Below are 10,861 nucleotides of genomic sequence, written 5' to 3'. Positions count from 1 at the left end.
GAGGTGGAAGCGCTTATAGAACCTCTAACTAGATATCCGGAAGTGTTTTGCAGCTACAATTGAGGACAAGCTATAGGCAAGTGCCATCTATCATATCTTGTGTGGGGATGAGAGCAATATGGATGATGCAGCGAAGTTTATCTGGAGGAATGGCGCACCCCCAAGAGTGCAATTCTTTGGATGGTTGGCGCGCCGTGGACGAATCAATTGCAGAATTAATCTGGCTGTCAAGGGGATCGTGCCCGACGCCGGGTGTGATGTCTGCCATGGAGAAGATGAGACAACACCTCATGTCCTGTTCCGCTGCGATTTTGCCAAGCAGTTGTGCTCGCTACTGCAGGTAATGACACCAGCCCATGAGCACCACGCGCTGCTGCATTTGGCATTTGGTTTCTCACGGCCCCCTAGCCTGCCTGCACTGCATTTCAATACCTTCGTGCTGCTGGGCAGGGGCGGAGGGCCCATTATGGCCTATTATGGCCCAAGCCATACCAAAAAATAAAAACAGGTCCGCCGAGCGCCGGTCCAGCTTCCATATCCCGCATTCGCGCTGGCAGCCTGGCGCTAACCCTAACCCTCACCGCCTGGCCCTCACGAACACAGCCGCCGCCCGCTGTGCCCAGCCTTCCGCCGTCCGCCGAGCCATCGAGGGGAGACCGAGCCTTCCGCCGCTGCCCGCTGTGCCCAGCCTTCCGCCCTTCCAGCCACGCGCTGACGCCGTCCGCGGTCCGCCGCTGTGCCCACTGCCCACTGCCCAGCGGCCCCAGCTGTACGGCCTTCTGTGCCGAGCCGGCGAGTCGCCGTTCGCTGCTCGGCTGCTGTGCCCAGGCGGCCAGGCGCCCAGCCCTCCAGCCACGCGCCCAGGCGGGCCATGCCACGCCTGTGCCTTCCGCGGTCCTCCTCTGTGTGCCTGTGCCTTCCGAGCTGTAACAGTAAGCAAAGCAAACAACTGCTTGTCTGTTGAATAATTTGATTGTTTGAATGTTGATGTTTGTCACAAACTTGCAGAGTTGATATATTTGGAGGATTGTTCAAAGGGCTTGATCTTCAAAATATTAAGAAGGCATTTCAAAAGAAGGATAGGCAAATACAATTGCCTAGGTCTCCAAGACATATATAGCAAAATCAGAGGTATGACAGTTACATGTTTTGTAGCGATTTATTCTTATTTTAGACAATGTTCTATTTTTTTATATATATCGCGAGTTGTTCTACAAGTTAATTGGTTATATGCTAAATATTATACGGTCCAGTTGTGTAGAGCCATACCTAAATTTTTATCCGTCCTCCGCCACTGCTGCTGGGCTTTGTGGAAGCGGAGAAATAGGCTAATCTTCTATGGCGGCATCGCATGAAAATTGAAGAGCGTTGGGTAGTTGATGTCTGGTGTGCAAAACTAATAGTGGCAATGTAAGGCCTCGTGTGCTCTTGTTTTTTTTTTTTTACTAAAACACTTGTAAACATTATGATGTGGGCCACTAAAGGCAATGAAAAATTCAGGTGAGGGTTCCTCTCCCCCGTTGACAGTAAAAAAAAACATCTGTGACCTACTCTGTGTCAGCTACTTTGGAAAAATTACAGTAGTCTATAATTGGCTTGCGATGAATAAATTTTCTGGATTCATCTGTGCGCTATCAATTTATGACCTTCATAATTGTTTGTGGTGCTTGATTTTTTTTACTAGAGTCAAAGTATGGCATGAAGATTACACCACTTTTTATCACAATTGATCCTCAACGTGATTCACCTTCTCAGCTTAAGGCATACTTTAGTGGTAAGATATTCTGCTACTGTGGTCAGAAACATTAAAATTGTAGGGTACGCTGCAAGTGACGATTCACCTCATTTTAACGGCAGAGTTTGAGTCAAGAATAGTAGGACTAACAGGCCCCATCAGCGCAGTAAGACAGATTGCTCAGGTTAAGGCTTCCGAGTAACACATCCAGGTCCGAGTTCGATCTCCTTCGGAGGCGAATTTCGGACTTCGTTAAAAAATTCTCTCACTGGGACCCGTCCGTTTCCGAGTTACGTCTTGTGTGCCACCCTCCGGCTAGAGACCGTTGCAGAGTGGGCGATGACAGCCCGCTAGTGATAGGGGCCAAGATTGGGGAATTTTCTCGTCCAGGACCATGTTTCGACCTCTTCTTAATATAATACCGGGACAGCGGTCTTTCCCTCTCCCGCCGACTTTTTCTTCTTCTTTAAGGGCTAGTTTGAGAGTAGCCCCTCCAATCTCCTCCGGTTTTGTGGCTTCCAAACTAGTCCTAAAAGAGTAGAGAAAGTTGGTCATGACTATCTTGTAGAAAGCTCTCACAACATGTAAGTGCATGTTGTGCACATTGCCATGTTGATGAATGTTTCCAGACATGGACCACCTGAAGTTACAGGTACTTGTTAGATCCATATTTGGAGACAGTAAGGTGCTTTGGAACTGAGTATGAGAGGCATCAGACCTTGCTGAGGCGATAACAATAGAGGCCCAGAAAGCATCTGCTTCATCAACAAACTAGTTTAGCGGGGTATTTCCACTTGGTGTACTTTCTAATTTTTTGTTAATTTAACTTTGTGATACGTATCAAAACTAGCCTGTTTATACTTCATCAACAAACTAGTTTTTTACATCTGTTTTTACCTGAAAGTAAAACATTAGTTGCATTGTTTATACTTGGCCGTAGTTTCCAGCCCATTATTTTCTTATTAGAAACCTTTGAAGTGAAAGTGTTATTTCCTATGATAGTGAGTTATTGATACGAAAGCCACATGGTTGTATCGTTCTAGTAACAAATTCTCTGTGTTATCTGCCTACCATCACTACCGGAATCGCAGGCTTTGCCGAGTGCCGGCGGCTTTGCCGAGTACTTTTTATCGGGCACTCGGCAAAGAAGGCTTTGCCGAGTGCCGCGCTCGGTAAATGTAGGCTCTCGGCAAAGATCCCCTTTACCGAGTGCTTAACACTCGGCACAGGACGCACTCGGCAACGACACGTTTGTCGAGGGTCAAACACTCCGCAAAGGTGACTCTCGGCAAAGCGCCGTTAGCGGCCGTCCCACAGCTGACGGCCGTCAGTCTTTGCCGAGAGCCAACTGCTGGCACTCGGCAAAGAGGATTCTTTGCCGAGTGCCACTAAGTAGGCACTCGGCAAAGCGTACTTTGCCGAGTGTCAGCTCTAGACACTCGGCAAAGTATATTTTTATTTTTTTATTTTGTCTCTCAAAATTATTGTGGTATGTTCCTACACTATGTAGACCTATATGTACCATTTGTGGACAATTTTAATAGAGTTTTCAATCGTTAGTAGATTTAGTTCGTTTATTTGAATTTCTTCGGAAAATTTAGATTTGAACTGCAGGTCACTCGAAACTTGGAAAACCGTACATGCAAAAATGATATTCATATTACTTAGCATAAGTTACGACCGATTCCAGGAGCAGACCGGAAACTTCGAGCAACATGCTCACTAAACATGGCCGTGAACTTGCCATCCACATGTTTAAAAATTGTATAAAACACAAACAAAGTCAAAAAATCCTGAAACTTGTCCACGTGTCATGATATCATATGTACAGGCTGCGATAAAAATTTTAGAATGTTTGGAGAAAGTTGCGGGACACTATGTGTAGAAACCTAAGAGAACTACATTGAAACTCTATGATTTCATGTGTAGTTCTCTGAGGTTTCTACACATAGTGTCCCACAAGTTTCTCCAAACATTCTAAAATTTTTATCGCAGCCTGTACATATGATATCATGACGCGTGGACAAGTTTCAGGATTTTCTGACTTTGTTTGTGTTTTATACAATTTTTAAACATGTGGATGGCAAGTTCACGACCATGTTTAGTGAGCATGTTGCTCGAAGTTTCCGGTCCGCTCCTGGAATCGGTCGTAACTTATGCTAAGTAACATGAATATCATTTTTGCATGCACGGTTTTCCAAGTTTCGAGTGACCTGCAGTTCAAATCTAAATTTTCCGAAGAAATTCAAATAAACGAACTAAATCTACTAGTTATAAAAACACTTTTATAATTGTACCAAAATGGTACTTGTAGGTCTACATAGTGTAGGAACACACCACAAAAAGTTTGGTTGCCAAAAATAAAAAAAATAAAATATACTTTGCCGAGTGCTGTGCTGTTAGCACTCGGCAAAGACAGTTTTGCCGAGTGCCTGTCGGTTGGCACTCGGCAAAGTCTGTAGAACACATCTTTGCCGAGTGCTCTACAGCTAGCACTCGGCAAAGGCGTCTTTGCCGAGTGCCCGCGATCCGACACTCGGCAAAGTTTATTTTTAAATTTTAAAAAATCTTTGCCGAGTGCCGGATCGCGGGCACTCGGCAAAGAATGTAACTTAACCGCCCGACGGGCTCTCTTCTCTCTTTCTCTCCTTTCACCTCCTCTCTTCAACCCGCCCGGCGCCGCCGCTCCCACCGCCGCCCGACACCGCCGCCCGCCCCACGCCCGCCCGCCCCTCGCCGCCCGCCCCTCGTCGCCGCCCCTCGCCCGCCCCTCGCCGCCCGCGAACGCCGCCCGCTCCCACCGCCCGCCCCACACTCTCGGCTCGACGCCGGCGCCGCCCGTCAAGCCGCCCGGCCTCCCCACGCGCCGTTACGGTCGTCGCGCCGCCGTGCCCCGCCACCGTCGGCCTCCCCACCGCCGTGCCCCGCCACCATCGTCGCGCCGCCGCCATCGCCGACCCGTACATTAGTGAGTATAATAAGTTTAAATAGTTTAGTATGTATTTATTGAGTTTATAGTATATGTGTTTAGTGGATTTAGTGATTTTCGTGAGTTTAATTAGTTTAGTATGTGTGTTTAGAGAGTTTATACTATTTGTGTTAATTTGGCATAATGTGATGATGGATATGGATGCCGTTGAAATATGTGTGATGGTGGATATGGATGCCACTTAGATGTGACTTGCATTCATCGTGTCGTTTGTATATGTGTGTGTCAGCCATCGTGCTGTTAGATCTATTTGCAGGTTTTGGAAATCTCCCCATACAGGGGAAGTGCTGCCGATTTTTTTTTGACATGCTTGTTTATTTTTTACAGAGAAGATACTTGTCTTCCTAGCCACTGCGGGTCTGCCTGCACCGCGTCGCGTCGCCACTGCACCAACCCGCCACAGCACCGTCACCTTAGGTATAACCTCAATTTCCGCATCATGGTCGTAGATCACGTAACTCAGTTAGGCGTCTCCCGTTCGAAAGAGATACGGTGTAGATATGCAGATCTTTGCATATCTACAAATGTATCAGTTTTGAATTGTCCACGTTTTTTGGACAGCCCGCGGTTGCCTAGATGGTGTTAGTTTCCATGCTCTACTCTGGTCCGAGACAGAGTTTCGGCGTCACCTCCCTGTTGTTCTCCGGACAGTACACTCTCCCTGTCAGGACGTGTATCCGGAGAACAGCGGGGAGGTGCTGCCGAAATTCTATCTCGGATCGGAGTAGAGCATGGAAACTAACACCATCTACGCAACCGCGGGTGGGATTAGGACCTATCCTCACCTATTACAAGGTAGGAACGTAGTGTACATGCATTACATGTCTATATTAAACTATACTTGGTTATATATGTTAGAGGATGGAGGACCGTGAGTGGATGTACACGGGCCGCGTAAGACGTAATGATGTCACCCCAGAATGGATTAGGAAGACCGATGCTTTCGTGGAACGGGCATATGGCGAAGCTGCTAAAGGAGCTAGTCTAGTCCCTTGTCCGTGCAGCAAATGTGACAACCGGAAAAGAAAACCAAAGAAGGCCATGGTAGAACATATTTGGAAGAATGGATTTACGTCGGACTATACTCGGTGGATCTTCCATGGTGAAGCGCATCGCACGAGAGAGGAGGTGGTGAGACAACGCGTTGAGGATTACGATGTTGATGCCGGGGTAGCGGACATGTTGAACGACTATCACGAGGCTCAGTTCGCCGAAGGACGTATGGAGGACGAGCCAGAGGCGACCGCAAAGGCATTCTACGACATGTTTGATGCGGCACAGAAACCCCTTCACGGCAAGACAAAGGTTTCTCAACTGGATGCCATTGGGCGTATAATGGCGTTCAAGTCGCAGTATAGCATGAGTCGAGACGCCTTCGATGGTTTGTTGACAGTTATTGGCAGCCTGCTGCCGGAGGATCACGTTCTGCCAAAGAGCATGTACGAGGCACAGAAACTCCTTCGTGCACTCAAGATGACGTATGAGCAGATACATGCTTGTCCGAAGGGCTGCGTCCTATTTAGGAAAGAACACACTGAGGCAAAGTACTGTCCGAAGTGTAAATCGTCTAGGTTCATGGAGGTAGACTCTTGTGATGGACAGAAGAGGCAGCTCGACATCCCCGTGACAATCCTACGCCACCTTCCGTTCATACCGAGGATCCAGCGTCTATACATGACAGAGGAATCCACGAAACAGATGACATGGCACAAAAAAGGCAAACGATACAATCCTGACAAGATGGTTCACGCATCCGATGGTGAAGCATGGACCCACTTTGATGCCATTCACCATGAGAAAGCCAAAGAGGCTCGACATGTTCGTGTTGCGCTGGCCACAGATGGGTTCAATCCCTATGGAATGACCGCTGCCCCATACACATGTTGGCCCGTGTTCGTTATCCCCCTCAATCTCCCCCCCGGCGTATGCTTTCAAAGACAGAACATATTCGTGTCGTTGATAATTCCTGGACACCCGGGGAATAAAATGGGCGTGTACATGGAGCCTTTGATTGATGAATTGGTCCGTGCTTGGGAGGAAGGGGTATGGACGTACGACCGAGATACGAAGACAAACTTCAAAATGCATGCTCGGACCATGATTGCAGACTTGGAAAGGATGGCACCCGTGTTACTGTGTAAGCTGGAGAAGATCTTTCCACCCGGCTTCTTCAATCCGATGCAGCATTTGATTATTCATCTCCCGTATGAGGCACAAATGGGGGGCCCGTGCAGGGACGTTGGTGCTATCCAATTGAGAGATGTCTAAAGACTATCCGAAAGAAATGTAGAAATAAATGCAAAATCGAGGCTTCCATTGCAGAGGCATACATACTGGATGAGGTGTCAAACTTCACAACAACTTACTATGGTGACAAACTGCCGAGCGTGCATAATCCACCCCCTCGTTACAATGATGGCGACAATGAATCGAACCTCAGCATTTTTCGAGGGCAACTCGGAAGCGCAAGTGGTTCGACCACCAAGACCCTGAGACATGAAGAGTGGCGCCATATCATGCTATATGTATTGACCAACCTTGAAGAGGTGACGCCATACATGGAGCAATTTCTTCATGAATTCTGGCGTCGATCAAGGGACCCAACTCCACAGGAATATGATACCCTTCTTCGAAAGGGTGCGAGAAATGGATTGCCCGATTTCATTTCCTGGTTTAAACGTAAGGTACGTGCTTAGTTTGTCATTTGAAGTTGCTCTTACGTGCAAATAATATAACAATCTAGCGTGTTTGAACTTGCAGGGCCAAAGAGAGCCGTCTATGAGTGCCGAGTTGAGACAAGTAGCCAATGGCTTTGCCTATAGGGTCAGGAAATTTTCTGGGTATGACGTCAATGGATACCGTTTTCGCACAACAAGCTACGACCAAAGTCGGCCCAATCGAAAAACCACGTGTTCTGGAGTCTATACGCCCGGGCTTGACGAGGTCGAGTATTATGGAAGAATTGAAGAAATATATGAACTCAATTTTTATGGTTCAAACCTCTTACTCCAGTGATATTCAAATGTCATTGGTTTGACCCAGAAGTTACGAGACAGACACATTCTAATCTTGGGCTAGTCGAAATTCGGCAGGATTCCACCTTACCAGGAGACGATGTCTATATTGTGGCCCAACAGGCCACACAAGTGTATTATCTTCCATATGCGTGCCAAACGAAACAACATCTTAAGGGTTGGGATGTTGTGTATAAGGTATCACCGCACGCTAAATTACCTATTCCAAACGATGAAGATTATAATTTAGACCCGGACACATATGACGGAGAGTTCTTCCAAGAAGATGGGCTCAAAGGGCAATTTGAGATAGACTTAACCGAAGCGATCGGAATGGAAGTAGATATTGAAATGGTTGTTGATGACGAGGATGATGAGGTGCAAAATGAGAATGACTTAGAAATACTTGAAGGCAATGCCAATGACGAAATTGCGCCTTCAGATGATGTTGACTATGAAATGGTTGATATTGATGATGACACTTATGATCTGGCTAACCCGGACACATATGAAGATTATTTTTAATCGATGTAATGCTATATTTCATTTATTTTGCATATGTTTCTAAATTCATATTTTTTTATCTGTGCTTAATTGTTTACTCTTAATTGCAGGTTGTTGGACAAAGATGGTGGGCGGTGGGACGAGGACGAGGAGGGGGAGGGGGAGGGGGAGGAGGAGCACCCGTAGGACGGAGGAGGAGGCGCAGCAGGACGACGCCGTACAGCAGCAGGTGGAGCAGCAAGCCGCTGTCGATGCGGCACAGCAGGACGACGATGATGCGGCACAGCAGGACGACGACGACGACGCCGCCGCTCAGCTGGACGTCTCAGGTTCTGGCTCCTCAGGTTCGAGGAGTATATACCTGCGAGGTCCCGCGAGCCTCCCTAAGCGACCCATACTTCGTGACAGACGTCCGATGATACGACCCGATGGAGAGAGGTAGGTAACTTTAGATGTTGTTGCTGCTTTTTCATATTATATGTTCAAATTAATAATAGAAACTAATACTTCATCTTAATCACTTGGACAGGTCTTGGATGGTTTTGGAGACTGCAGGGGGTCACGGCCGCAACCCCAATGGCATCCTCGGCCTTCTATGCCGGGAACACTTCCCTGGACTTGTCGAGTACGCCGGAGTGACGAGCCCAGCATACACCTTCGACAACTACGCCGTCGCCCCCGAGGCATGTAAAGCCCAAAATTTGTATAAAAAATTAATAATGATATAAATAAAAAATATTATTATGTAAGGTTTTAGGATTATGTAACCATTGGAGATTACTTGATTTTGTGCATATTCAATCAAAGAAATTATATTGGTCAAATAAAAAAACGGAAATAGGCATCTCATGCTAAAGTCTTCTTGTATGTTGCATTTGCTTTCGAACGTATGAGACAAGTTTAAGTTAAAAAAATAGAATTTAAAAATAGAGAAGGAATTAATAAAAGATAATGAAATAGAAAGGGAAAAAGAATTTTTATGAAGTCATATATTCTCTCCATAAATAAATAAATAGGAAAAATAAATAAATAAGTAACAATAGTATAAAAAGTAGAGTATATATTCATTAGGAATATTTTAGACACTTAAAAATGTGAAGATCAAAACATGAGTTTAAATTTGAAGTAGGATTGAAAAGAGAGTAGAAAGAATTAGAAAATAAAAAGAAAAAAAAAGATTTCTGTGCGCCTGGGCCTAGATTTCCAAAACTGGCCCAACACTCCCCCGCGTAGCCCAAATTCGCTCAGCCCACGCCTTGACACGGCGCCGACATGTGGGGCCAGCGTGTCAGCCGCCCTGTGCCGTTGCGAGTCGTGTCCGCTGCCCGGTCTCCCATCGCGCGCAGGGGTAGTCCTTTTCCCTGGCATGTGGGCCCCACCGGCAGGGTCTTCTCCCAGCTCTAGTTCCGTCCGCAAACGCTGGATCCGCGCGCGAAGATCTCGCTTCTTAACCATGCTCGGACTTCACTACCGGGTATAAATTGGGCGTCGCGGTAGCCTCGTCCTCCCGAACCCGATGTGCCGAGACCTGCCCTAGAACCCAAGTTAGTCTATCACCAGTGTGGGTTTGCGCCAAGAATCCTCAACGCCGCTGCCAGTATGCGTGTGCTGGGCATGTGTGCCGCCGCAGGGGCAATCCCCGTGCGCCGCTGCTGGGGGTGATTTGGGTGGTCTGGCCAAATTGCCGCTTCGTCCCGCGTGTAAGCATGCGCTTTCCGTGTGAGGGAAGCCACCCGCAGTGCCCAATGTGCTCGCCGGGGCCATGACGTTCGCCGCGGCCGCATCTCACCGTGGGCATCCGTCTGTGTCGCTGTTTGTGGCACAGGAAAAGCTTGGGTGGGTTCGCTTGGTTCCCGTGGTTGTAATGGTGACCACTCCGGTGACAAATCTCCACGGGGAACACCACAATTGCTCACCAGAACATCCATTCGCCGTTGGCCGCGCGATGCCATGGCCGGGGGCTCTGCGCTGCTCGATTTCTGGTAAGTCAGCTCCTACCGAGTTCCTTGCGATCTCCATTTCGTTGTGATCTCGTCGGTCTAAATAAGTAAGCGCAAGGGCTCGGGGGAGCGCGTGTCAGCGATGGCCTCCGCCGTGACCCTGTAGAGCGCCGCCGCTTGGGGATAGTGCGGTGTGGGTGAGGTGAGGGGAGAGCGACAGTCGTTGATCGCTTATCCAGTGGACAGGATCCGATCGCGCTTTAGCTCTTTGCTCGTCTGATCCTGACCATCGAGCCCCGATCGGATGGAGTACAACAGATAAGCTCTTTCGTTAAATATTAACCATTGATTCCTGATCGGGCGACCCGGATTGGATACCTATTCGATTTAGATAACTTCTAATCTGGGCCACTGGTCTTGGATCGGACGGATCACAGTGCCTCGTACCCCTTCAGCGCGACTGTTTTACAGAAGAGACCCTACACTTGGGTATAATCAACCCGCAGTACATATGTCGTATAAAGTAGTTACGCAGTGACCCAGAATTCTTATAGATTACCCCCTGCACTCCTCTGATTTAATGCGCGCAGTCCAAGGGAATAGAAAATCCAGTAAAATGAAATAGAAATTGATTTTTAATGCAAAAATAATTCCAGAAACTTGTTTAATTCGTAGAAAA

At 47.6% G+C, this 10,861-nt stretch overlaps 1 protein-coding gene across 2 annotated transcripts; it reads left to right on the top strand.

Annotated features, from left to right (window-relative positions):
* Nucleotides 1-454: 454 nt before the first annotated feature.
* Nucleotides 455-9,169, top strand: LOC100501835 (uncharacterized). 2 transcript variants are annotated; one of them, NM_001196486.1, is made up of 7 exons: nucleotides 563-932; nucleotides 1,009-1,131; nucleotides 1,254-1,410; nucleotides 1,685-1,774; nucleotides 5,052-5,141; nucleotides 8,353-8,680; nucleotides 8,772-9,063. In NM_001196486.1, exons 4-7 carry the CDS (start codon nucleotides 1,699-1,701, stop codon nucleotides 8,968-8,970), a joined length of 693 nt encoding a protein of 230 aa, NP_001183415.1. In that variant the 5' UTR covers nucleotides 563-932; nucleotides 1,009-1,131; nucleotides 1,254-1,410; nucleotides 1,685-1,698; the 3' UTR covers nucleotides 8,971-9,063. The 2 variants fall into 2 exon arrangements, with proteins under 2 accessions (XP_035816599.1, NP_001183415.1); XM_035960706.1 differs by lacking the exons at nucleotides 1,254-1,410; nucleotides 1,685-1,774 and having other exon boundaries at nucleotides 455-932; nucleotides 8,772-9,169.
* The last annotated feature ends 1,692 nt before the right edge of the window (nucleotides 9,170-10,861 follow it).

The sequence above is a fragment of the Zea mays genome, chromosome 7 (genome assembly GCF_902167145.1).
Source record: "Zea mays cultivar B73 chromosome 7, Zm-B73-REFERENCE-NAM-5.0, whole genome shotgun sequence".
NCBI lineage: Eukaryota > Viridiplantae > Streptophyta > Magnoliopsida > Poales > Poaceae > Zea > Zea mays.
This window is presented reverse-complemented; position numbering and strand designations above follow the sequence as displayed.

Excerpts from the sequence above, each read along its gene's own strand:
- LOC100501835 (XM_035960706.1), top strand. The coding sequence starts at position 872 with ATGCCACGCCTGTGCCTTCCGCGGTCCTCCTCTGTGTGCCTGTGCCTT. Across the intron at positions 1,132-5,051 it reads CATATATAGCAAAATCAGAG|AGAAGATACTTGTCTTCCTA; the intron begins GTATGACAGTTA and ends TATTTTTTACAG. Across the intron at positions 5,142-8,352 it reads CCACAGCACCGTCACCTTAG|GTTGTTGGACAAAGATGGTG; the intron begins GTATAACCTCAA and ends TCTTAATTGCAG.